General features: G+C 37.0%; 1 protein-coding gene across 1 annotated transcript in view; it reads right to left on the bottom strand.

Annotated features, from left to right (window-relative positions):
• Positions 1 to 27,971, bottom strand: part of LOC114025915 (TGF-beta receptor type-1) — a 74,563-nt gene that overhangs the window by 33,603 nt on the left and 12,989 nt on the right. The window contains exons 2-3 of the mRNA XM_027839439.1: positions 7,061 to 7,303; positions 5,706 to 5,942 (exon numbers count right to left, since the gene is read on the bottom strand). Coding sequence (XP_027695240.1) covers positions 5,706 to 5,942; positions 7,061 to 7,303 — 480 coding nt within the window. The remainder of the gene's footprint in view (positions 1 to 5,705; positions 5,943 to 7,060; positions 7,304 to 27,971) is intronic.

Here is a 27,971-nt window from a genome sequence, read left to right as displayed (position 1 = left end):
ATGCAAGAAAATCATGAAAAACAAGTCAACAGCTTGCTAAAGGAGATCCAAAAAAATACTGAAGAAAATAACACTTTAAAAAATAGACTAACCCAAATGGCAAAATAGGTCCAAAAAGCCAATGAGGAGAAGAATGTCTTTAAAAGCAGAACTGAGGGGCAGCTAGGTGGCACAGTGGATACAGCACCGGCCCTGATGTCAGGAGGACCTGAGTTCAAATCCGGCCTCAGACCAAACACTTGACACTTACTAGCTGTGTGACCCTGGGCAAGTCACTTAACCCCTACTGCCTAAAAAAAAAAAACAAAAAAAAAACCAAACTGGCCAAATGGAAAAGGAAATCCAAAAGCTCACTATAGAAAATACTTCCTTAAAAGTTAGAATGGAGCAAATGGAAGCTAGTGACTTAATGAGAAATCAAGACATTGTAAAACAAAACCAAAAGAATGAAAAATAGAAGACAATGTGAAATATCTCACTGGAAAAACAACTGACCTAGAAAACAGATCCAGGAGAGATAATTTTAAAATTATTGGACTATCTGAAAGCCATGATCAAAAAAAGAGCCTAGACATCATGTTTCAAGAAATTATCAAGGAAAATTAACCTGATATTCTAGAACCAAAGGGTAAAATAGAAATGGAAAGAACCCACTGATCACCTCCTGAAAGAGATCCCCAAAGGAAAACTCCTAGGAATATTGTAGCCAAATTTCAGAGTTTCCAGGTCAAGGAGAAAATATTTCAAGCAGCCAGAAAGAAACAATTCAATTGTGGAAACACAATCAGGATAACACAAGATTTAGCAGCTTCTACACTAAGGGAATGGAGGGCTTGGAATATAATATTCTGGAGGGCAAAGGAGATAGGATTACAGCCAAGAATCACTACTCAGCAAAACTGCATATAATTCTTCAGGGGAAAAAATGGATATTCAGTGAAATAGAGGACTTTCAAGCATTCCTGATGAAAAGACCAGAGCTGAATAGAAAATTTGACTTTCAAATACAAGACTCAAGAGAAGCATGAAGAGGTAAACCAGAAAAGAGAAATCATAAGGGATTTATTAAGGTTGAACTGTTTACATTCCTGCATGGAAAGAAGACATTTAACTCATGAGATCTTTGTCAGTATTAGAGTAGTTGGAGGGAGAAAATTATATGTATATAGATTGACAGATAGATAGATGGTACAGGGTGAGTTGAAGATGAAGGGGTGATATCTGGAGAATCAAATTAAAGGGTCAGGGAGGATTATACTGGAAGAAGGAGAATGGGGTAAATTATCTCACAGAAAACAAACAAGAAAAGGCTTTTATAGTGGAGGGGAAGTGGGGGAAGGTGAGAGGGAATGAATGAATCTTATTCTCATAGGATTTGGCTTAAGGAGGGAATAATATACAGACTCAATTGGGTATGGAAATCTATCTTGCCCTACAGAAAAACAGGAGGAAAGAGGATAAGAGAGTAAGGAGATGATAGAGGGGAGGGCAGATTGGGGGAGGGGTAATCAGAAGCAAACACTTCTGAGAAGGCACAGAGTCAAAAGAGAGAATAGATTAAATGAGGGGTGGGATAGGATGAAGGGAAATATATGTTTTTCACAACATGACTACTCTGAGAGTGTTTTCCATGACTACACATGTATAACTTGTATCAAGTTGCTTGCCTTCTCAATGAGGGTGGGTGGGGAGGAAAGAAGGGAGAAAATTTGGAACCCAAAGTTTTAAAAACAAATGTTAAAAGTTGTTTTCACGTGCAACTGGAATAAGATTTACAGGCAATGGGGTATAGAAATCTATCCTGCCCTACAGGAAAATAGAAGGGGAAGGGTATAAGAGAAGGGGGGTAGAGATAGAAAGGAGGGCAGATTAGGGGAAGGGGTATTCAGAATGCATGCTGTCTTAGGGTGGGGGAAGAGACAAGACGGGGAGAAAATTTGGAACTCAAAATCTTGTGGAAGTGAATGTTGAAAAATAAAAAAGTTAATTAAAAGATTTACAAAAAAAGAAAAAAATGTGCTTGATCTCAAAATTCTAAATATCTGCTAGATTGTAACACTGTATTTGAAGTTATTTTTATTTATTTCCGGTCCTCTAAGAACTTCCACCCATAGTACAATGACACAAATAAATGTAAAACATGATATTAAAACCTTATCATTCACCTCAGTGAAAATTAGTAAATTGTACTGCTATTTACATGTCTCTCCTCAAGGCAAACAAACTTATTTATTTAATTTAAAGCTGTTTGCCTCAGAGTTCAACTACTCCAACTTCTAGCTGAGTAACAAACCCTTACTACAGCATCTTGATAAATGATCATCAAGCCTTTGTTGGAAGACCTTCATCAGGGAGTAAATGAAACCACTTTTGTAAGCTTGGATCTCTGGACATGAAATGTGAAACATTTTGAAAATATAAATGTAATAAATAGCCATATAATTCACTAGCTTAATTGTTCTTCTTTGCAAACACTGGCCAGAGTTCTGATTAGTAGTGTTTAGTTTGGTGACAACAGATATTCACGTTTAAAATTAGTCCATTTGGAGGGAGAAGAGAAAAAGGCAAGACTTGTGCTCACAAAGGGGGACTGCCTTTGCTGACAAATGCTGAATAAACTTAATTTTGATGTTAGAGGAAATAAAGTCCAAGACAATTTAATCAAATCTTTCCATCAAAAAATATTATCTTGAATTATGCCTTGTTATTTTTAAAAGGTGTTAGCAATTAAGTGGAAGGTACTACTAAACTTTAGCATTTTCTACAATAGAAAAAATAAAACATGAACTAAAACCCACCCCTTCTTTTCAGTTCTCTAAAACTACAACTACAATATGGAAGGTCTAGTCTAATTTTATCTGTAACACTGTAAGGAAACAAAGCCATCAAGACGTCAAATTACATATTTAAAAACAATACCGTGAAGCTTATTTTAAGGCCACTACAACGCAATATTTTTACAGGAAATTCATCATTTTCTGCAATGTATTCCTTAAGTACAACATGAAAGGAAAATATCTGCAAACAATTATTTTTCCATTGCTTTACATTATGGATTCAGTAATCATTTATCCTTATTTTTAAATGATCAGAGGTTCTTTCTTTAGATTTAATTTTCTAAACTTCCTGATCTCCTTACTGAAATAGTCAATAATTAAGCAATAAATATAAATGTATTAGAGAACCAAATAGTTTAAAGGAAACCTGCAAGGAATCCTTACATAAAAATCAAAGCATTATGTTATATGAATAACCATATCCTAAGTTATCTCTTAAGTTTGGATATCTATTCAAATTTTCTTGAAGTAAAGCACACAGAATATACACCTGTGCTCTAGTAGTCAGAGCTAATAACAAGAAGTTCGCAGGAACTGAATTAGAGCACAAGCTTACAGAATATACCACACTTGTTTGCTTGCCCACTATAGGCAGAGTAGATAAGGTGGCAGTCAAATTTATATTTAGTTATGTTGCATCTATCCCATCACTAACAAAACCCTAGATAAGCATACAAAAGTTGTGAATAATGAACTTAACTTAAACTTTCTATTCTACTTAGCCCTTCCATATTTTGAAAACTGCTTTGTGAAAACTCCATTACAAAAACAGCTTTGGTAGCTTTATAGGGGGAACACAACAATAAATGAACTGAATGATATTCATACAATGAGATCATACCTATGCATACAATATAATGATATTTTACTTCCAATTCTTCAAAAATTAAAATATTCCATTTTAATATTCTCTAAGAACTCATATGTCTTGTCTGGCTAACAAGCTTGTGCAAAAGAAAGTAATGTGACTGCCTTCTGTTCTCTCTGCTACTACTGAATAAACTATATTTACTTCAAATCGAACTTCAAATTCAAAAGTAGTGCCTGTCAAGGAGTTTTAATCAGGCCCTTCCTCAAAACAATCAATCAATACACATTTATTAAGCACCTACTATGTGCCAGACACTGTGCTAAGCACTACGATGCTTAATTATAAACAAGTGTATACACATTCACATTATGAAGGCTTTTTTTTAGTATTTCCTTTACAAATAAACTGTAAAAAGCCCATTTCCAATACACTCTTAACTGGTGACTATCTCAGGCCCACACAATATGCTAATTATGCTTTCATAAACCATCTGAGGTGAATAGAGAAGTGCCATATCATTTAGAAAACAGTTCTCCCTAACCCCACAGGTAGCTTTTAAAAAGCATTTAGCATATAATGAGTTTTGACAAAGAAAGAGGATCTTAAATTCTGTTTTTTAATTAAACAAAACATAGAAAAGAACTGAGAAATAATTCAATATTTTATGCCCATCATTTTCTCCCAAACTCCATGTTCAAGGCTTTTTTTTTTTTTTTGGCTGGAAGGAAGGGAAGGGGAAGAAGAAAGAAGGGAGAAACAGCAAGATATTAAAAGGTGAAGATCTAACTCCATGAAAGAAATATAAATGCACACCTACCCCTCATCACACAAACCTTCAAGGGTAGTTTTTCTAACTCAATTCAACAAACCTATATAGGCACATACAGCCCTAAATGAAGTAACAGAATATGTATGGGTACATATTAGCACACAGAGTCTATAAAGGAAAGATTCTATAAAAAGCAAGGCTTTAGGTTATCATATTTTACATCATCAATGAAATAAAGGCAACCTTCTTTATATCTGCTAGTATAACTCATAATCTCCCATAAAATTTTTCTCTAGAGCCTAACTGTATGTTATGAGAGTAACTCTGGGTTCTTATAAGGCTATGACAGTGGAACATAAGCTCTTGGAAAGCCTACCAAGATGAAATGGCTTAGTGTAGTAAATGGTCCTTCTGTACTGACATTTGAGGACCAGGCTAGCTAAGATTAGAGAAAGTCACCTCCAGAACGCTGGTTCACTAGAAAATGAATTTCATTTGGCTACAATAAGATTGCTTAGGAGATTGCAATATACCTCAGTAGAACAAGTACCTACACCAACAAAATCATGATCTTTAGAAAATGACTAACATGATGACATCATTTTAGATTTTAAAGATCAAGAAACTTATTTTATCATCTCAAAGGCACATGTTTTCCCCAGTGGAAAATACCTCAAATCTTAATTTTTTCATTGTTTCGATTCACTTTACAACCTTTTCAAAAATTATATATAAAATTAATCTTATATTTGAGTGGCTTTTAGTTTTTTTTAAGTATACTTTCTCATTTATCTTCAGAAAAAATTTTTCTAAAGATATAAACTATTATTTACTAACCTCGAAAAATAAGGAACCTGAAACCCATAAAGCCTCAATGCCTTACCTAAGGTAACACGAATTAGTAGAAGAAAGAGGATGAGAACACAGCCTTCTGACTCCTGGCCTAGTGTTACTTCTATTACACAATGAATGAGTTAAACTTAATGGCCTTCTGATGTACTTTCCAGATCTTAAATATTATTATTCCATAATAAGCTGCATCTTTTTGCACAAAATTCCCTAGGACCCAACCTATAAGATAATGATAGGGAATCAGAAATTAATGCTATGGTTTTAACTATAAGAAACTAATGCACCCACGAGGATCAAATCTGACACAGCTCTTCATTAGCTTCATGCTTCAATCAATTGCGCTAAAAGGTTTGGGTGACAGATACAATAATTAAGGATAATTTAAACTAAAAATTACTTAAATCTCTTAATCAAAAAAGAAAAATAAAAGCATTACCTGACCCAGATCCTGATGTGGTCATGTCATAAATTAGGTCCTTTAATGTTGTGCCCTCTGAAATAAAAGGGCGATCTAAGGAGGGATCTTCTTCATTTGGAACACGATGATGTATGACAGTACGATTGTGGCAAATATAGATCATCAACATCAATGAAATACAGACAAGGCAGACAGGTCCAGCAATAACAGCTGCCAATTCCACAGGACCAAGATTAGATGGTTTCACTGGGGTACCTATAGGGGTAAAGAAATCATAGCTAGTAAACTGATTTCAAATAAGTTTCAATGCTGTATGTTTATCTGCCATTATTACATTTTTCATCTAACAAACACTTCTGGGTTAAATTACATTGCTCTATCATGCATCTGTAACCATGGATGTTTTAGGGAAGGGTTAGTCTAGCCTCAGATCTAATTTGTATGGCTATAGATAAGTCACTGGGAACTGGTAAATAGACAGGCATAAAAAAACGCTATCAGGAAAACCATGCTGACTGGTGATAGATGACAATAGCTCTACTTACTTCTTTATTACTAAACAATGGAAAAAGGTCTTAGGAAGTAGAAGAAAGTCTTAACCATGCTGTTCAAGTATACATCCATACAGATTCAGACTTCAGGCAGAGTTACAGAAATCCCTTACTTGTGCTTCCTTTGATCTACAGCATTGGTGAAGCTGCTATCTAACTGTAGTCACACAGAAGTATCATTCCCTTGATTAAGTTTCTTGGCAAAATTCTTTTACTGTGGTCTAATACCAGGTCATAAGAATTTTTATCAAATTCACTCAGTATTACCAACTAACGGAAACAAGGGGTAGACTCAAATGGAATGTTAGATCTTAAGACATTATCTAATCTGACAAGCTCATGCTCCAGACAAGGAAACTAAGGTCCAGAGAAGTCAAGGAACTTAAGTCACAGGTTTCATTTCTATAAGTCAGTAATATCTCTGTTAAGAGAGATATTTACCCATCCCCCCAAAAAATAAGAATTCTTATTCTTAACCATCCTTTTATCTGGTAGGTTCCAAGCCTTCAAAGAACCACATACAACAGTGACCCCTAATTCTCTTTAGTCCTTTTACAAGGGGAGACAAGGAGAACTCTCAGATAGTCCACTTAAGGCACCCAGGGCAGTCATCTCATCATCTTACCTGGCTTCTAATACAGTAAATACTGATCAATGTAGCCCACATAAACAGAAGTTGGGGGGGGGGTTGGTTCTCAATGATTTTTAAGAATGTAAAGGTGTCCTGACACTAAAAAGTTTGAGAATTGCTGATAAGGAAATTCTCTTTCTATATTTAAATTAAGTGATTCTGAACAATTAAGAAAAAACCCACAAACTTACCTGTTGGGAATTCTATTTTATTGCAGTGGTCTTTGGCACAACAGAAAGGTGACATCAAAAACCCATCTCTTAAAGAGGGAGCACATACAAATGGCCTATCTCGAGGAACTAAATCAACTTCTGGTATACACATGCTATTGTATATAACTTTGTCTGCACTCTGTGTTGCAGCAACAAAGCAAAGTCCATCTGTCACACACGTGTAATTTTCTTTAATACAGAGGTGGCAGTGACACTCCAAACCTGGAAAGAAAAATGCAGTATTAGAAAAAACTTTTAAGTGAGGAAAAACTTTAAGTGGCCCAATACTTAGAATACTTAAAACAAAATTGTGTTAGCAATTATGCTACCTATCTATATTTGACCAATCAAACCTATCAAGACACTTAACATACCTGGGATCTGCCACACGGGTAATTACTTTTGGCTGCCTGAAGAAATCTGCCTGTATTTAGACCCGCATTTTTTTTTTCCTTTTTATATATAAGGAAATCATGTATGGAGTAAGGAGCTAGGTATACTACTATTAAGGTAATTAAAGAAAGAAGCTAAAAAACTTCACTTTCTGCCTGTCTGTCATTGCCTAGTTAACAAAAGTACAGAAGGCATATGCCTGCTCCTCCCGCTTTACCCCCCATTTACATAGCACCTACTAGATGCTAAGTGCTTTATAAATATCTCATTTGATCCTGATAACACCCCTGTGAGGTAGGTGCTATTATTTTCCTCATTCTACAAATGCTGAAACTGAGGCAAATAGAGATGAAACAACTTGCCCAGGTAAATGTCTGAGGCAGGATTTGGATTCAGGTCTTTCTGACTCCAAGTCCAGAGCTCTTTCCCACTCTATTCCACCCACTATACTACTTGTCAAATACAGACAAGCAAAACAAACTTCCTGACACTGAAATGGGGATTAAGAGCAAACAAAAAGAGAAAGAAGAAAAAGAAAAAGCAAAGAACTAGAATCTAAGGAAGTACTCATCAACTGGGGAATGGCTGAGCAAACTGTTACATGAATACATATTATGAAAGACAACTTCAGAGAATCTGAGGTGCTATAACTAATGTACTATAAAGTGAAAACTCAGGAAAACAAGTTATACAAAGACAACAATGTAAAGAAAAACAACTTTGAAGGAATTAAGAATGCTGATCAAGCTAATAATCAGCATGTATCTCTCTAAGCTTTATTGAAGCATGTTACCCACTTCCTGGGAAGTGATGGATTCAAGGTGCTAAAAAATACATTTCTGGACATGGCCACTGTGTGGTTCAGTCGTGCTCAACAATGCTTACTTGTTGCAAAGGTGTCTCCCCATTCCCCATAATCTCATGTTTTCATATTTTTTTTAATGGGGGCCCAGAAGACTGGCAAAATAAAAAAAAGAAAGAAAGAAAGAAAAAGAAAGAAAGAAGAAACAAGCAGAACTGAGCAGTTCTACCTTCTATTTGTTTTCAGCTGCAGCTTATTCACCCCAAGCTAAGTCCTAGCCCTTCTTTGACCTTCCATTTTCTCCCAATAAAGCTACTGAAAAAATTTTTGTCTTTAGCTTCAAAAACAAAGAACAAACAAAAACACTTTCCTCAACAACCTCAGTTCATTCTTAGATCCTGCTTCCCTGACATTGTTTTTACAGGATTCTATTTTTCTTCCTCATTGAATTTGTTTCCCTTTGCCTTTTCAGAATTTCATTTTTCATAATCTCCTGTCCTTTCTGGAATGACTTCCCCTCAATAATGTGCTTTGTGAGCTCTTAACTATCTTTCCCCAAACCCTTTGAAATCTGCTTTCCTAAAATCTAGTGCGCCTGTCAGACTATGCCCAGATTTTCTCTCTATCATTAATAAGTAGTCACTTCCCTATAGGGTTCTCACTATATCCACCCTAGCAACAGCTACTCCCTGTTAGTGAGATCAAGAATAGAATTTCCCGTTGTTTGTTATTTTGAAGGATGATTTTATCACTAAGGCAAATTACTGAGTTTATACTTTACATTTATACTTTACAATCCAAACAAGAAGCATTTATTTCTTAAGAACATACATGGACTGTGCTAGGCTCTAGAGGTAAAAATACAACACTGTTCTTGTACAGAAGCAGCTTACGTTCTACTGTGGGGATACAATGTTCACCTCCAACACAAGCCATATACAAAATAAATACACAATGACTCGGGGGGGGAATAGGAGAGAGGATAAACATTAATAACTGGGGAAATCAAAACAGGATTACTGAAGGAGGTGGCACTGCAGTTAAGCCTCAAAGGGAGGAAGGAGGTTCCAAGAGACAGGCATGTTGCTTCAGATTGGCAAAACTGTCAAAAAGGGAAAATGACAAATATTGGAGGGGTTGTGGCATGTTAATATGTGGCATAACAGGCATATTAATGCACTGTTATTAGAACTGTGAATTAGTCCAGCCACTATTAAAAGCAATTTAGAGCTATACTTAAAAATTTACTGAACTGCCTATGTTCTTTGACATAGCAATATTATTAATGCCTACCCCCTAAAGAGATCAAAGGAAAATGACCCACAAAAAATATTTACAGCAGCTCTTTTTCTGGTGGGAAAGAACTACAACAGGGACTACTCCCTAAGGAAGTACCCATCAATTGGGAAATGGCTGAATAATTGTCATATAAATGTTTAACAGAACATCATTGCATCATAAAAATGACAAATGGAGTGGTTTCAGAGAAACCTCAGACTTGTATGAACAGATGCACAGTGAGGTTAAGAGAACCAGAGGAACAATTTATACCATAATAACAACACTGTAAAGACAAACAACTTTGAAAGATTTAAGAACTCTCATCAATGTAATGACCAACCATAACTCCAGAATACTGATAATGAAGGAATGCTATCCACTGCCTGACAGAGAGGTAATGGTATTCAAGATGCAGAATGTGTCATAGCTTTTACATGGCATTGTAGGGTTTTGTTTTCCTTGACGATGAATACTTCTTACAAGGGTTTTGAACATAGGTTACTGGAAAAACAATAGTCCCCTTAACTGAAATGTGGAAATTAGAAGGAATGGTAGGTTATAGGAAAAGATGAGTTGCAGAATTCATTTTGGACATATTGAGTTTAAGATGACTAAGGGAACACTGAAACGGGAGATATCCATCTACCCAGACAGAAAAGACTGGACAAGCAGATTTGGGAATCATCTGCACAGAAGTGACAGTTGAATCCATGGGAGCTGATGAATTAAGACAAAGAATATATAGTCAGTCAGTCAGTCAGTCAGTCAAGAAGCACTTATTAAACTCCTATGTGCCAAGCTCTGTGCTAAAACTAGGGATACAAATAAAGGCAAAAGATAGTCCCTGCCCTCAAGGAGCTCACAATCTAATAGAAGAGACAATCGGCAAACAATTATATACAAATAAGCAATATACAAGACAAAAAGGAAATAAGTAACAGAGGGAAGGTACTAGAATCAACAGAGACTGGGAAAGGCTTCCTGTAGAAAACATGATTTTAGATGGTACTTGAAGGAAATCAGGGAAGCCAGGAGGCAGAGATGAGGGGGAGAATTTCAGGAAATGAGGGACAGATGGAGAAAATACCCAGAGAAAACTCTAGGACAGGGCTTCTTAAACTTTTTCCTGTAGGTACCCCTTTTTGCATTTCAGCAGTGTTCCTTGGTATTTTGTGGCCTGAGAACATGCACAATACAAAGTGCACATGCTTCAGTTCAGAACCAAGGCTGCAGTGAAGTTGTATGAGACTGTGCTATAGAGGAACTGAGCTAAACTGTGAACCTAATTCCTCTCCTCCCTCCAGAGATGGAGGTAGTATGAGCTGGGGGGGAGACAGTATGCTCTCAGATATTAGGGGAATGTTTCCATACCTATTCTTGCCATACCTTTGAAGTAAATATTCTTATGTAAAAGAAAAAAATTCTTAGTCATTAATAATTAAAGAAATGCAAAATCAAAACAACTGAGGTTCTACCTCACAACCACCTGACTGAAAAAGTGGGGGGGGGGGAGAAAAATTACAAATACTAGAGGGGCTGTGGGAAAACTGGTACCATACATTAATGCAATGTTGATAGAGCTGTGAACTGGTCTAGTCATTCTGGGAAGCAATTTGGAACTATGCCCAAAAAGCTACTAAGCTGTACAGACTGTTTGACCTAGTAATAACACTACTAGGTTTACACACCAGAGAGATCAAAGAAAGAAAAAAAGGACTCTTATGTACAAAAATATTTATAGCAGCTCTTTTTGCAGTGTCAAAGAATGGAAATGGAGGAGGTATTCATCAATTAGGAAATGATTACTATTGGGCTATAAGAAATTACATAGGTTTCAGATAAACCTGGAAGACTTGTATGAATTGATGCAGAGTGAAGTGAGCAGAAACAGGAAAACAATTTACATTAACCATACTGTAATGACAAACAACTTTCAAAGACTTAGGAATTCTGATCAACAAAATGACCAACCACAATTCCAGGTCTCATATGGAAACACCTGACAGAATTAATAGACTCAGAGTGTTCACTGAGACTTTGTTTGCTTAGGGTTTTGTTTTGTTTTTTTAAATATGGTTTATGCAAGTAATATGTTTTGCTTGACTATACATGTTTGTCTCAAGAGTTTTATTTTTCTTTCTTTTTCAATGGTATCTAGAGATGGCAGATTTTTGTTGATTTGAAAATAAAAAGAATGTAATTTTTTTAAAAGTCATGAAGGAAATCCAATTCCATTCCTAAACAGCCCGAGAACTTGCTTACTAACACGCGCACCCCCAACCCAAACAAAAGAAAACCAGGAGAGAGAAGGCTTTAAAAAGTTTGTCAAGTCTAAAGATAAGCATCAGAACCAACACCAAAACACAGCCCTCTTGATCACCAGGATTAATCTTTCAGGAGACTAGTGAAGCATCAAATGATATCATATACATAAAGAGCTTTGCAAACGTTAAAACACTATATAAATGTTAGCTAGTAACTAAAGATCACATAACCTTAGAGTTCATTAACTACCTAGTCAAAGAGATCTTTACTAGGAAAAAGGTTTTCTGAAGGAGACATTTGATTATATAGATGAAAAGGGGAGAAGAGTATCTGATAAGGAATTTTGACGAGTCTAAAAATTAAAATTAAGGAAGAGTAAACTGAAAAGTTTCCCTTCCAAAAGGGAATAGTAGAAAGTTAATGTTCCATAAACCATTCCAAGTTGTGAAACATTTTTACTACTGGAGTAAAGTCTTTCAATAGATTGGTTTTTTCAGAGAATTTTACATGGGAAATTTCCTACCTTGCCACTTCTACAATCGAAGCTTCGATAGTGGGTGATTAGGTAAAGTCGCTAGGCTAATGGATCCAGAATGAGAAAGGATAATTCTCTTCCTACCGATAAGGTTCCTTCCCTGCCTCTTGCTGGCTCACTTTTTCCCTCTTATCTCTTAAATTCGGGTATTCTCCCAAGGTTGTGTCTGAGGTGTCCAGGTATATTTTCCATGTTTTCAACTATCATTTATATACAGATTTAATTTAGCATCTCTCCACTCTAAAGAAACTTTCCCTCCCCACAAATGTTTCTCTCTTGAGCTCCAGTCCTATATTACTATAACGTATTTCCAACTAGATGCCAAATCTCATACTCAACATGTCCAGAACAGAACTCACTATGTTCCCCTCAATACCTATCCCTCTTCCTAGTTGTTTGAAATATTTCCTAGTATTTCAGTTGAAGGCATCACCATTTTTCTAGTCACTAACATTCACAACTGAAGAATCTTCCCACTCACCAACTCATCTATATCCAATCAAGTTATACTTCCATAGCATCTCTCTCATATATTCATAGGAACTTCAACCTTGTTCAACCCCTTATTGTCTCTGCTCTGACCTACTGCAATAGCAATTCTAATTGGTCTGCTTGCTTCTAATCTTTTCCTTTAATTCATCTTCCATAGCTGCCAAACTGGTATATTCCTAAATCCAAATCTGATTTTTGTCACTCTCCTGCTCAAGTGCCTATTGCCACTAAGAGAAAATGTGAACACCTATCTACAACTGACATGTAAGGCCTTTCACAATCTAGTTGCAGCCTACCTTTTTTTTCAGTTCAGTTGTTTTTCAGTCTGATTCTTCGTGACCCCATTTGGGGTTTTTTCTTGGCAAAGATACTGGAAGTGGTTTGCCATTTCCTTCTCCAGCTCATTTTATGGATGAGGAAACCAAGGCAAACAGAGTCAAGTGACTTGCCCAGAGTGACACAGCTAGTAAGTGTCTGAGGCCAGATGTCAACTCAGGAACATGAGTCTTTCTGACTCCAAGAACTCTTTCCACTGCACCACCTAGTTGCCTGATTTCATATTACTACCCTTTCAAATACACTACCTTCCAGACAAACAGGTTTACTTGATATTTTCAATATGGGACATTGCATTTTTCATTTCTCACTTTACACATTCTGCCCCTATACTGAGAAGACAATACCTTCTCATATTAGTATGTGTCTGAGGCAGGACTTGAATCTAGTTCTTCCTGGCTTTGAGGCCACCTCTCTTTCCACTATACCCCCTTGCCATGACACCCTGAAGAAAGCCTCACTTAATCTGGACGCAAACTGATAGCTCCTTCTAGGTTCTCTGTGTGGTGATGTATGGCTGTTCCTAGTTGATGGAGCTATTTTGTCTCGTAAATTCTGATAAAGAACAAGGCTGACATGCTAAGTAGTTATATGACCTCCTCCCTTCCCCAAGTGATCAATATCCCAATTTCTTAGAAGGACAAGTGATATTCTATCTGAGATTAAGCAATAACAGGTCTGCAATGCCCTTAGATGCCCATGGCTGCACACTGGCTCAAAGTGTGCCTACTTTACACCAACAGGCACAGGTAACCTATTAAGCCCTATTTGTAATGGGTATTAGGTGTAGAAATTAATCCCCATGAACAAAGAGTTCTTATTAAATCCCAGATCCTTTGTACACAGCTTTCACACTGAAGGTGTTTAATCAATATTTGTAGAAATGAAGCTTAAATTTAGAAAGTGACATATATAAAAAGCCACTAGATTACCCTATCACACAATTTTACTTAATTTTTAAAATATGAAGGTTTGTGTGTAGTTGGAGTAAGAATTTTTCCACGGAAAGTGATTGCTATGTTCAAATAAAACAAAAACAAAAAAGGGCTTATAGCCCCCAACCCTCATCGAGGGCAGGCAAAGGGTAGGTGAAACAAATGGTCTTTCTCCCCTCCTCTGAGGTAGAAGGTAAAGTTGAAAGATTTTATTTAGCACTTCAAATTCTGTCTATCAGATTAGGATAGAAAGCCTAGGTCTCACCTAGGTTGCTTTGGTACCATAGCAGTCAATATAATAAAGGCAAGGTCTTCATCAAAGAGGAAAGTGTCACTATCCTTTCCTAGCTAGCAGAACCCACTATGTGCCAGTTAGTCAAGGCGGCAAGCCATAGGAATACTGAGGCTGTCAGAAAAGAAAAAAAGATTTCAGAAGTAACTCCTTCTTCCACCTTTTGTTGTTGTTATCATTTCTGTCATGTCCAATGCTCCATGACCCCATTTGGGTTTTTCTTGGCAAAGATACTGGAGTGGTTTGCCTTTTCCTTCTCCAGCTCATTTTACAGATAAGAAACTGAGGCAAACAGGGTAAAATGACTTGCCCTGAGTCACACTGCAAGTAAGTGTCTGAGGCCTGCTTTGAACTCAAATCCCTCCTGACTTCAGGGCTGGCACTCTATCCACTGTGACACCTGGTTGGCACTCTATCCACTGTTACAACTAGCTAGCACTATTCCATCTAGTTAACCCTTTCTCATAGCTGATTGAAAAAAAAAAATACTCTTGTTTTCACAAGTCCAAGAGTCCCTTTGCTCCCTTTGAAGTTCAAATCGCCACCGGATCCCTTTGTTCTCTGAGATGAGGAATTCGAGTTGTGACTCATTGGTGATCTTGGCCCCAAGTCTGTTTCCTGGAGCTACTGCTCCAGGCTGGGACAAGACCCAACATTAGCAAAGTCTCTAGCTCCTTCCCAGTACTGGACAGTAAGCAGCAGAAGTGTCCCTTAGGAAACAGAGTGGGAGTATAGTATGTGAACTATAGGTAGAACGAACCCAAGTCAAAATTCTGAAGATGAAGCTTGTTAATCCCAGCCTCCCACCTCTCCTATCATTTAAGTCTATCTGCCATGTAGCTCAATTACCTGTTACATAAGTTTTTGATTATAACACCAAGTTCTCTAGATATATGCTTTAGTGTTCACAGTTGGCTGCTCATAAAAAATTATCATTTTAATTTTTCAAAAAAAAATGTAAGCAATATTAGTCATTCCTCCAAGATGCCTTTCCCAAGGAGAAGTTTCATAATTGAGAGATCATATCTCTCTGGGTTAATGAGAGTTTAGGCAGGCTGATGGGCAACTTCTTACTGGGAGAAGATGCAGGAAAAGGGGAAATTCTGGCCCTGGCAAACTAACATATCCCTGGCCCAAATAAGTATGAGTTTTCTAACTATCCAGAAAAGGACAGAACCAAGGTCACTATAGGAATGGTCAAGTTATAGTAAGGCTGTATCTGGAAAGGGGTCCAGGGATAACTGTATTCTTTTTAAGGGGTGTTTAGTATTAGTAGTATGGTCTTTTTACAAAGCAATGATTTTAACTGTCCAGGAACTTATTTTCTATTTATAGCAATAGTTTTATGGGACTAATTGGGTTTAGCTGTTGGCCCAGCTGTGTCTTCATAGAAAGAGAATCTGTCATCCAGAAGGATTAAGAGAAGCCTGCATTTTACTAGATTTAGGCGGGAATACTCAGGAAAATTATCTTCCCACCACCTCACTCTATCACTGCTCACTAGACACGGATGATCCATATAGTCCCATTAATAAGCCCATACACAGATCTGAAGGTCATGCAAAAGGCTCTTCTCTCAGGACTACCTATTGGAAAGGAGGTCAAATAAGTGGTGTGACTACCAATTTGACCATGGGTAAAGTAGAGGGCTATGTTTCTCAGTCCCACAAAGAAACGCTGAAGGGAACTGTGAGAGAGTTAAGGAAATGGGGTAGAACAACAAAACCCTGCAAGAAATGGAGAAGATCAAGATGATAGGCTCTGACAACAAAGTTCCTCCAGGAAAAGTCTGATAGATATTAGGCACAGACCAACATCTCACACCATATGCCAAGATAAACTTAAAAAGAGCTCATGATTCAGACATCAAGAGTGAAATTATAAGCAAATTAGTTGAATATGGAAGAAAGTACCCATCAGATCTATTGATAGGGAAGAGTTCATGACCAAACAAGGGATATAGAGATTCATAGAGAGTAAACTGAATAATTCAGAATGCATCTAAAATTAAGAGAAAAGCAAATAACCGAGGAAAGGAATTTCCAGCAAGTTTCTCTGATAAAGGCCTAATTTCTAAAATATAGAGAGAATTCACTCAAATGGACAATTATTAAGAGCCACTGCCCAATTAATTCAGGTCAAAGAATTTGAAAAGCCAGTTTTCAGAGGAAGAAACCAAAACTATCAATAACTATATGAAAAAATGCTCTAAATCACTAATAATCTGAGGTACCTCTTCAGACCCATGAGATTGGCTAAAATGACAAAAAGGGAAAATGACACATGTTGGAGAAGATGTAGGAAAGTAAGTACATTTAATGCACTGTTGGTGGAGCTGTGAACTAGTACAATCATTCTGGAGAGCAATTTGGAATTATGCCCCAACTACTCAAAGTGCACCTACCCTTCTACCCAGTGATACCACTTGTTGTTCTGTAATTTTTCAGTCATGTCCAACTCTTCATCACCCCAGTTGGGGTTTTCGTCACAAGGCTGTTGGAGTGGTTTATCATTTCCTTCTCTAACTCATTTTACAGATGAGAAAACTGAGGCAAATAGGGTTAAATGACGGGCTAGTAAGTGTCCAAGGTCACATTTGAACTCAAGAGTCTTCCTGAGTCTGAGCCCAACACTCTATCCATTGTACCACCTAGCTGCCCCTTAATACCACTACTAGATCTATTTTGCCCCAAAGAGATCAAAGAAAGAGGAAAAAGACCCATAATATAAAAATACTTATAACAGCTATTTTTGTGGTAGCAAAGAATTAGAAACTAAGGGAATGCCTGTCACATGGGGAATGGATAAACAAGTTATGATATATGAATACGATGGACTACTGTTCTATTGTGCTGTAAGAAATGATGAAGGAAATGGTTTCAGAAAAACCTGGGAAGATTTGTATGAACTGATACAAAGTAAAATGAGCAGAACCAGGAGAACTATTTATACAGTAACAGTATGTAAAAATAATCAAATTTTAAAGATCAATACAATAGACCATCACAATTCCAAAGGACTCATGATGTAACATGTTATCCACTCTCTACAGAACTGATGGAATCAGAACACAGATTGAAGCATATTTTATTTTATTTCTTTTTTTCTTCCTGTTTTTTTTGGGGGGAGGAGTGAATGGCTAATTTGTTTTGTATATCTACAAATATTTATAATGATTTTTATTTTTTTCTTGCCTTCTTAATCGGTAGAGAAGGAGGAGGAGGGAAGGAGACAATTTAGAACTGAAAATTAAATAACATTGGGTACAAAAAAAAAGTTCCTCCAGGGACAAGCTAACAAAAGAGGGGAAATAAAGTAAAGGGTGGTCAGGGAACTAAGCACAAAGGACAGCTGATACCTTCTCAGCAGATACCTTCTCAGCAGATACTCACCAAAAAAAAAGATTAGGGGATACAACAAAGCTATTCTTTAGCTCTAGAATAAAACTCTGCTGCCAATGAAGTGAGAGAGAGGCATTTTTTATCACCAGAATTCCTCCACTGTTATCTTACTCCAAACTAGAAGATCAATGAAAGACATAGTATACAATGGGTCAAATGATGACCCTTTTAGGTCAGGGAAACTAGGGATGCCCGAGGTGAAGCAAAAAGTCTTTAAAGATTCCAGGCACTAGAAAAGGCCCCAGTCTAGCAACCTCCCAAGGTCCAAGGCCATGTTGGCTAGAAAACCTTCATATTCTCTGCCCTCTTATACTTATGATAAGATTTATGGTGGAGGTAAAATAATTTTCCCTCCTACTTACTCTCTCTACTCTATCAATCCCATCCAGCTCTGGTGGTTGAAGTGCATATACCTGTAATATAAAATATGGTTAGAAATAGAAGGTCCTAGATTCCAAGTGGTAGATAAATTCCCTATCTTCATCTCCATAATATTCATTTAAGTGTATACTCAAGTACACAAAAAAGAAATTTAGATGCAAATAAATGTATTTTAATCAGATTATGAAATGCTCCCAATTGAAGCTTGCCTAAAGTCTCTGAGAATATTGAAAGAATTGGTTTTCTTGGTTAAAGAGGGCATTCACATAGACCTAAGCTTCTTACATAAGTGATTTTAATGTCGAACTCGAAATGACTGGAAGGTGTTGTTGGTTAGCATTTTGTAAGTCCCTAACACTCTTCCCATCACTAAGAGCATTCAACTCCTAATCATAAGAGATCATATGGAAAAACAAGAACACAAAGACTAGTTATGACCGGGGATGTGTTCTAACATCCAGGGGAAGGGAAAGGAGAAAGAAATGAGCATTTTTTAAAGCATTTACTATGTGACAGGCACTGCACTAAGATCTTTACAAATATCTCACTTGATCTTCACAACAACCCTGAGAGGTGCTATTATGATCTCCATTTTACAGTTGAGGAAAGACAAAGTTGAAATAGACAAAGGTTAAGTGACTTGCCTCATGCTGTACATGTTATTTCCTCCATAAAGTGGGGGGGTGTATTGGATTACATGATTCCCAAGGCACTTTCCCCACTCTAGAACTATGGTCCTATGATCCTGTGATCTCTAGCCTCAGGAAGCAGACACCCCGTTCCAGAACTGAGATAACACTAAGTGGTATAGTGGATAGAATGGAATCTATCTTGGAATCTGAAAGACATGAGTTCAAATTCTGCCTCACATACTTACTAGCTACATGGGCCTGAGCAAGTCACTTAATCTCTGTCTTTTTTCAGTTTCCTCCAACTGTAATGTACAGATAATAACAGCACCTACCTCACAGGGTTATTATGAGAATCAAATAAGATAATATCTGTTAAGCTCTTAGCACACTGTCTAGTACATTGCAGGCATTATATAAATGCTAAACTAGCTCTGCCCTGCCCTACCCCACCCTAGTGTATCTTCTGACCCCTCTTCTTCCACTTTACTTTCTGGAACTTGTTCTATTATTAACAAACTTCCCTTTATACTAGACTCTTTCATATTTTCTCCACGTTCTTATATGGAGAAACCTGGAATGGAAACCTGGTTGCCTCCAGAAAATATGACATTATCACTCATGCTCTCCAGTACGAGATGCTTTCTTCTTTCATGCCCCCAAAACACTGGGCCAGGATATTCCTTGTTCCCAACTGCTAATTCCAAACTCTCTCCATCCTATCCGGATGGCAAAAACAAAGAATCCATCTTATTTCAAAACCCAATAAGTAAAACAGTTTTCTGAACATAATAAATACCTAATTGATCTTTTTGCTGCTGCATTTTCTTCTCAATTTCACTGTTCCTATTATGACATGAATTTGAGAGCCCCTCACCACCCGGGTCATTCTTAGCTGGACCTGCTTCAATTTGTCAGTTCACTTTTGAAATGTGTTGCACAGAACTGAACTTTATCAATACAGTCTGACCAGAGCAGAAGTAGGAACTAGAATCTCCTTTGTTTTGTTCACTGTGAAACCTAAGAGTACATTAGTTTTTGATACACTGCAGAATTATGTTAAGCTTGAAGCAAACTAAATCTGCTTAGCATTTATTATAAATTGACTCACATAAAAAAAGCTATTAAGAAAAAGCTTCCTCATTCTCTATTGGTCTAGCTGTGTGTATCTTTTTAAATCTAAAGAAGAGATAGTGTGACAGAGTGAAGAGAGCTGGTCTTGGAAGCAAAGACCTGAATTCAAGTACTGGCTCTGTGGTATACTGGCTGTGTGACCCTGAGCAATTTATAACTTTCAGTGTTCTAGACAACTCTATGACTATAAAATACCAAAAATGTGCAAACTAACCTGCACTGGTGAAAGGAGTTTCCTCATCTGGGATTTCCTATACCAGTGAAACCACAACTCACTATACCTTATTCGTAATCTTAAGTAAAGGACTACATATTTATCTCCATTCAATTTCAGTCTTGTTAGTTTTAGCCTATTTCCAGGTTGCTGAGACCTTTTTGGACCTTGATTTGATTATCCAAAATTATACCTCTCCCAGACTTAGTTCATCAGCAAATTTGACAGAAGGCATAGGCCCTTTTCTAACTTTATCCAATGGACTAATAAATATACTGAACAGCAAAAAGGCTGAGGATGGAGTCCTAGAGAAAAACTTTTCTCCAAATTAACATCAAATCCATTCATCAATATTTTTTTAGCTGCAGTCATTCAAATACTTATATATACTAAAATACATTATAATCTAATATTTTTCATCCATCTTGACAATAAGAATACCATAAGTGACTGTCAGATGCCTTACTGAAACCCTGAAACTACTGTCTAACTGGTTACTGACCATATCAAAAAAGGGAAATATGATGACTTTGGTGTATGACTCATTCTATGGTGGCTCCAAGTAAATACCACTATTAAAATGTGTTATGCATATACTCTGTGTGTGTGTATACATACACATACACATACACACACACAAATACATATGCCTGACTATAAATGTATACAAATATAAAATAGCAAATTATAAATCCTAACTAAATCATTTAATAATTCAAAAATGCTTGTTTTGACAAAATGATTTATTTCAAGGCTCTAAAAATTATCTACAGAATAATATTTTTCATGGAACCATAACAGTAGGCTCTCAATAGGAGAAAGTATTATCAAATAAATCAACAGGTATATACGTAGTAAAAAGACTCCTCATTACTCCATTATGGTTGGTACTAAATCTACCAAATTACTTAGACACATACATAGATGATACGTCATCTTCTTTCTCTCAACTCTCCTCAGAGTGCTCATTTATTATTATGACTTTTCTATTACCTCTATTTTCATGTCTCCCAAATTTCTCTGGTCCTAACCTTGGTGGAAGTTTTGTATTTCAGGTTTTATGAACTTTTAAAGATATTATATTGTAAAAATGTAACAGAATGCCTGTACAAGGTGTCCTCTCATTATAAATAGAAACTATTATGTAATCAGTAAGGTTTGCACCTAGGAAAATGGATAAAGCTGCTAACCTAAAACAAGTGGGGCTCAAACAAATAGTATATGAGTCACACAACCAGAGAGTGGAGGCAAAAACCAAGAAGAAACAACATGCAGTAGCTGACAGAAAAAGGTAGCAGAATAAGGAAGTATTAGGATAGGTTAAGATCATAATCACCAATTTCTGAACAGAAAGCACAATTCAATTTGCCAACTAGACAATAAGAGAAGATTACTATAAGGGAATCCAAAAGGAAGGAGGGGTAATCTGGTGACAATCCTCTTGACTACACAGGCACTAGTGGCAATGACTAAGGTACTGGCTGCTAATAGTATCTTCTACACATATAATGTTCTTTGATTCACTGTTTTCTTTTCCGCTTCCTGTAGAACACTTTCCCTTCTCCTCTACTACAGAAATTCTGCATATCCTTCAAAGTCCAACACAAGACCAACCTTTCTCAAGCAAGAACAACTGCTATGATGAAACCACCTTTCTTTTATTACAGCTGAAAATTAAAGCCCTTCACAATCTGGCTCCACCCTATCTTCCCCGACTGATTACATATTGCTCTCCTCCTAGTTCCAGAAAACAGATGATGAAACCTATATCTTTCCTTTGAGTAGAAAGGTGGGAGGCTATGGGAACAAAATATATACCGTCAGACACGATTTGCTCTGTTTTGCTTAACTTTTTCTTTGTTATAAGAGAAGGTGCATTAAGATAGGAAGGATATATAGAGAAATAATTTATGGGGGGAAGGAAGCATCTATTAAGTTTTTTTAATAGATATTTATTTTGCTTTTCATTTTCATTAAAGCTTTTAAAATCCTGTTATGTTTTGGGTAAATTAAGAAGAAAATTATTTGGGGGGGGATAGAGGGGTAAAACAAAGGGGAGAAGGTCTGCTGAAAATTGGTAAAAGCTGATGGTAATAAGCAGTTGATTTACTTCACTTTGCTACTTTTGTTTTTCCAGATAAAACTAAAGTTGACTGAGAGCAAGGCCAATGTTTCATATTTTTTCTCTAACCCTCAAACTGCTTAGAACACTGTACATCATATAGTAGACATTCAGAAACTAAATAGCTCTCAATTGATTGGTTTAAGATAAATGCAAGATGATTCTTCTAGAGAGGATCTGAAATTCTGTCAACTTTAAAATGTACAGTATGACAATTTAAGTAAGCTATTTAAAATTACAAAGAACTTTAATGATGATTTTACCACTGAGTTTATTATGAATAAAAATTATTTAAAATAGGGAAAGGGGAAGGTATTATAATCATTTAATTATCAATAAAGATCAAATTATCTTAAATTCAATAACAGGGAAGCCTAAATGTATTAACAAGATAATAAGGAAGATGAGCTGAAGGAAACATTATTCTTATCTAATAGTAAGAAAAAAATTAAAACTTCAACTGTGTTACCTAAATGAAAAAAATGTTTTTATTGATATTAACAAATGGCACAAAGACCATCACATCTACAAAGAAATCTGTAATAAAACATCCCAAAAAGTTGCTCCAAATTTCTTTTCCGCCTTCCTCTTTCTACATGCAGCACATTGAAGATACTAGAAAGTGTATTATAGGCCTGTTAGCTTACGTCTGTCCTTGGTACACTGTGTCCTTCAAGAAGTCACTTCTCTCTGAGCCTTACTCACTTTTAGCTCCAATGTCTATGATTCTGAATAGCTATCAACCAATTTTATTCTCTGTGACAGTCAAAATGAGGGACTAATTTTATACGTAATCTGATTAAATGTATATAAACTGAATATTTAAAGAGATAACAGCTTTATGCTACCTGACCTTGGGGAAAAGGATCACATCAGCAAAGGAAAATAAAAAAAATCAAAAATTTGCAAATGATCCACTTGCAAGTACAAACCAGAAAACTTAGTATGCATCATAATCAAAATTATATTTCTAACACTATGTGTAATGTAGTTAAAAAAAACTTTCTGTTGCTAATATTGAGGAAAAAAATAAAAATATTCTAAATATAACAGTTTTGCTAAGCTAAACTCGTAGCTTAATCAACAAAATATTTACAGGCCATTCAATGTAAGTATACTATTAGATGGTCTCACTAAAAGAAAAAAGATCCCTCCAAAGCAAACACCTCTACTCTCAATCAAGGAAGTAGGAATGAAAATGTGATGCAGTCTCATAAAACATGCCACAACAAAGTTCATCTGTTTGAAGACCACTCTTTTATGAAAGCAGTGAGTGACTAAGACTAAACACTAAAATAGTACATTTATTTCCAAATATCTGCAAAAGACTATACTGAAGATTGAAAGTTCTCAACATCAGAGAAGTTATGGGATCTTTCTATGCACAGTTCAAATTATTTAAAAGGGTAAAAAACCTTAGTAATTGCTCTGGATGTACAATTTAAAAAATATGGATAGTAATAAACTTATATAATTTCAAAAGCTTTTTAGCAAAATTTCTTACTTCCAATCCCTTATTTCCCAACCCACAGCACCAAATATTACTTTCCTTAACTGTCATTTTGATCATGTCACTTTCCTGCTTAGGTACCTAAAGGAAACCACGATTATTTCTCATGTGAAATCCAAGTTTCTAATCCTAAACATGTGTTTTGCAAAATCTCAAAGTTGGAAAGAACCTAAGAATCCATCAAACCCAACCTATAGCTGAAAAAGAATTCCTTCTCCAAAATACCTAACAAAAAGGAATCAATCATTTGCTAGAAGTTTGCTAGTAACATGGAACCAACAACCTTTCCAAGCAGACTATTTTATTTTTTTTTATAGTTGTACAGCGTTTTGTTACGATCAAGCCTAAATCTGCCTCTGCAACTTCAAGCCCCTGCTCCTAGTTTTGTTTGCCCTCTGAAACCACATCAGACAAGTCTATTTCTTCTTCCACATAATACTCACTGAAAAAATTTGAAGCTAGCTACCAGGAAACTCATGTGTATTCCCCAACCTAAATAGCTACAATTCTTTCATCAGATTCCCTTACAGCATGATCTCAAAATATTTTCACAACGTGGCCACAATCCTCTAGATTCTTCTTAAAATATAATGCTTAGAAGTAAACACTATAACTTAATGTGTCTGACCAGAGCAGACTTGATCACCTCCCCAGTCCCTAGGCCTAGACACTATGCTTTTCTTAACGAAGTCTTAGTCTGCATTAGGCTTTTTTTGGTTGATATATTACATTACTGACTTACACTGGGCTTTAAGTCGACTAAAATCCCCAGATCTTTTTCAAATCAACTGCTGTCTAGCTATGCACCCCCATCTTCTCCTTGTGAACTGAATCTGACCCCAAGTGTAAGATCTTGCATTTATCCCTATTAACTTTTATCTTAGATTCAGCCCAATGTCATTTTTCCTTTGAATTCTGTTATTCAATGGGTTAACATTTGCAAATATAAAGGTACCATTTATGCCTTTTTCAAGTCACTGAAAAAAATGTTAAAAACAGCAAAGGGTCAATCGTGCATCCCTGAGAACTCCAGTAGAGACCACTTTCAGTTCTGACCAATCAATTAACCAGGTCCAAATTCATCTAAATGTACTATTGTCCATCTGTCTCCATCTTGTCCACAAGAATAGCAAGAGAGACTTTGTCAAATGCTTTGTGAAAATCTGGGTAAACTGTAACTAAAAAATTCTCTTAGATTTGTCTAGCATGTCCTTGAGAAGACTATCTCTGCTTTTTGTGTTCACTGCTTCTTTTTAGACACTCACTAAGCAACCCTTTAACAACATGTTCCAGAATTTTGTCAGGAATTTAATTCTAGCTCAATAGCCCTTCATTTAGACTTCACTCTCTTCTCAAAAAAAAAAAAAAAGGATTATTTGCCCTTTTCTAATGCATCACCTTTCTTTTCTCCACAGTTTTTCAAAGATCTCTTCACTGTGAGCTCAGCAATCACCTCTGCCTGTTCTTTTAGTACCATGAGATGTTCATCTGGGCAGTTACGTGTTTATGTGTTCTCATAGCTCCTTACTAGCCATTTTTATCCTGGTAAAGAAAAGAGGAGCAAAAAATAGTCGAATAGTTCTACCTTCTCTCCATTGTCTCATCTCATCAACCTAAACAGCAGTTCTATTGCCTTTTTTCAGCTTTCCCCTCTTCTCAATATAGCTTACAAAACTGTTGGTCTTAGTTTTCCTCACTAGATTTTGAGCTGTACCACTCTTGAAAGTCTTCTCACAACCATGCTATGCTTCTGTGTTCATTTGCCATTAACTCCCCACACTTCCATCTTCTATAAGTCTGTTCAATCAAAACAAAACAAAACAAAACCAACCTTTATTAAACTGTAACTTTTTGTTCAATGAAAAAAAACATTAATAAACCCCTTCTATGTGCCAAGCACCACACTAGGAACAAAAATAAAGACAAAAGTAACAATTCCTAACCTCAAGAAGCTTATATTCTATAGGGTGAAACGACATATGCACATGTATATAATATATAGACAGTTGCTCAATATAAGTCAATAATTAATTTTTGCGCCTCCCTATCACTCTTTAAACATTTGTCATTCAAACTCTTCCTTTATCTTCAGAATTTCATTCTTGAGAGTGTTCTATTCTTCCTTAGCTTACTTTCTTGTATCTCACTTATGCTCATCCAGTTACCTGTTGATGCCTAATGCTTTTGCTTTCCCATTCCCCGTTTCAACCCCTTGCAATCTGGCTCTTGTCCCTACCACTCTACTGTAAATATTCTCAAGGGTCACAAATGAACACCTAATAATCAAATCACATTCCTTTAGTCAGTCATTCTCTCCTCTACTTTGACATGACTGAACACTCCCTCCTGCGTACTCTTGCCTCTGCTGACTTTAAAAACATTACATTTGCCTGGTTCTCTTGCTCCTTAAATGGCACCTTCTCTGTATCATTCATTGTACTCTTTCGAGTCTCTTGTTGTGAGTGCTGCCCGGTAATTTTCTCTCCTCTACGTATCACCTCTCCTGTGGTAATCACATTCATTCTCATAATTTTAACTCCTACCTCTATGAAGACGCTACAATTATCCTTTCCACATTATGACTTTCCCCATTAAAGTTTTGGTATATCGTGAGTCAGCATAAGAAATTAAATGGGAATTTTGGGGAGTTTTGTGGAAGCCTCAGATGACACAGAAAAAGTTTAGGAACTCAGAAAATAATAATTCAGACTTCTTCTCTGGTACAAAAGGAGGGCCAATACATTTTATGTGTATTGTCCAGATCGAGGGGGTGCCACACCCCTAAACCCCAGGTGGAAAGGATAACTGTATACCAATCTCCATCTCTAGCCTTGATCATGCTTTTTAAATTTAGATGATTATCTCCATCTAATTTTAGGACACCTCAATATGGGAGGTCCACAGATTCATCAGCAATTAAAACTCCTATCTTTGATTTGTCTATATTCCTCACCTCTCACTCCCAATAACTAAGATGTATTTCATGTCTGAGACATTTGTCACATATCCACTCTTCTCCCACTGTCACCTGTGAGGGACTGTCTATGTTGGCAACTACCAGGTGGGCGCTGTGGCAAGACTGGGGTAGAATCTGGGTATTTTGGAAGTCGAGGCAGGGGCTGTGGTAGGCGGAGTCGTGGTGGACTGGGATGGGCTGGGTACGGAGAAGCCCTGAGGCAATGGGCAGTGCTACGTGAGATAAGCTGGGTACAAGGAAGTAGCCGGAGCTCGTGCTCCTGAGGCAAGGGGCGGTGCCACGTGGGAGTGGGATGGCAGAGGACTGAGTTCCCTTTGCTTAGTGCCCTCCCTATATGCAACATCAACCCCAGATGCCTCCTTCCTGTGACCTTCCTGACTTCCTGGGTCCCTTTGTGTAGCACTGACCCCAGACGCCTCCTCCCGGTATCTGCCTGACTTCCTAGGTCACGTACTCTGTCTATGCACTAATCCCAGACGCCTCCTTCCTGTATCCGCTCCTAGCCTCCTACGTCACTCCCTCTCCCTTGGTGTGCTAAACTCAGACAGCCCCTTCCGGTATCTGACCCTACAATCATTGGCTAGTAAGCGGGCTGGGGAGGAGGGGCTAGTAGGTACTTAGGAACGAGCGTGGTCAGATCACGCGCTCTCTCTTGGCTCCTGCTCTGTTGCTCTGGCCTTGCTGCTTGGGCTTGCTGTGATGGCCTCTGAATAAAGCTCTGGTGTTGACGCCTCCCGATGGCTCATCTCTGTGTGTTTATCCGGCTGAGGACTGAAGACTTGTGAGTATGACTCTGGCAGCCTGCTCCTTATAGGAGGAGAGGGTACGGCGCGGCCGGCACAAGGTCGGCGCGGCCGGTACAGTCACCACCTTAGTATAAGACCTTACTACCACCTACCCAGAGTGCTGTAATCACCTCTTAATAAATCTTCATGACACTACCCACCTCAATCTAATCTTATCTTCCCTCATACCACTAGAAGAATAATTCTTACATCTTACTCCATCACTCAAAAATCTTTAGTGGGTCCCTATTTACTATTGAGAAAAGTTCAAACTCCTTTGCCTGGCACTCGAGGTCCTCTGCAATCAGACTACACACCATTTTTCTAGTCTTACCTCATATTACCCACCTCCAAAACCTATATTCTAGCTAAACTAGTCTTCCCTGATCCCCAAAATAGAGTCCTC

Source organism: Vombatus ursinus, unplaced genomic scaffold (assembly GCF_900497805.2).
Source record: "Vombatus ursinus unplaced genomic scaffold, bare-nosed wombat genome assembly UNPS02014832.1, whole genome shotgun sequence".
NCBI lineage: Eukaryota > Metazoa > Chordata > Mammalia > Diprotodontia > Vombatidae > Vombatus > Vombatus ursinus.
Note: the sequence above shows the minus strand (reverse complement) of the source record. Positions and strands in the feature narration are given on the sequence as shown.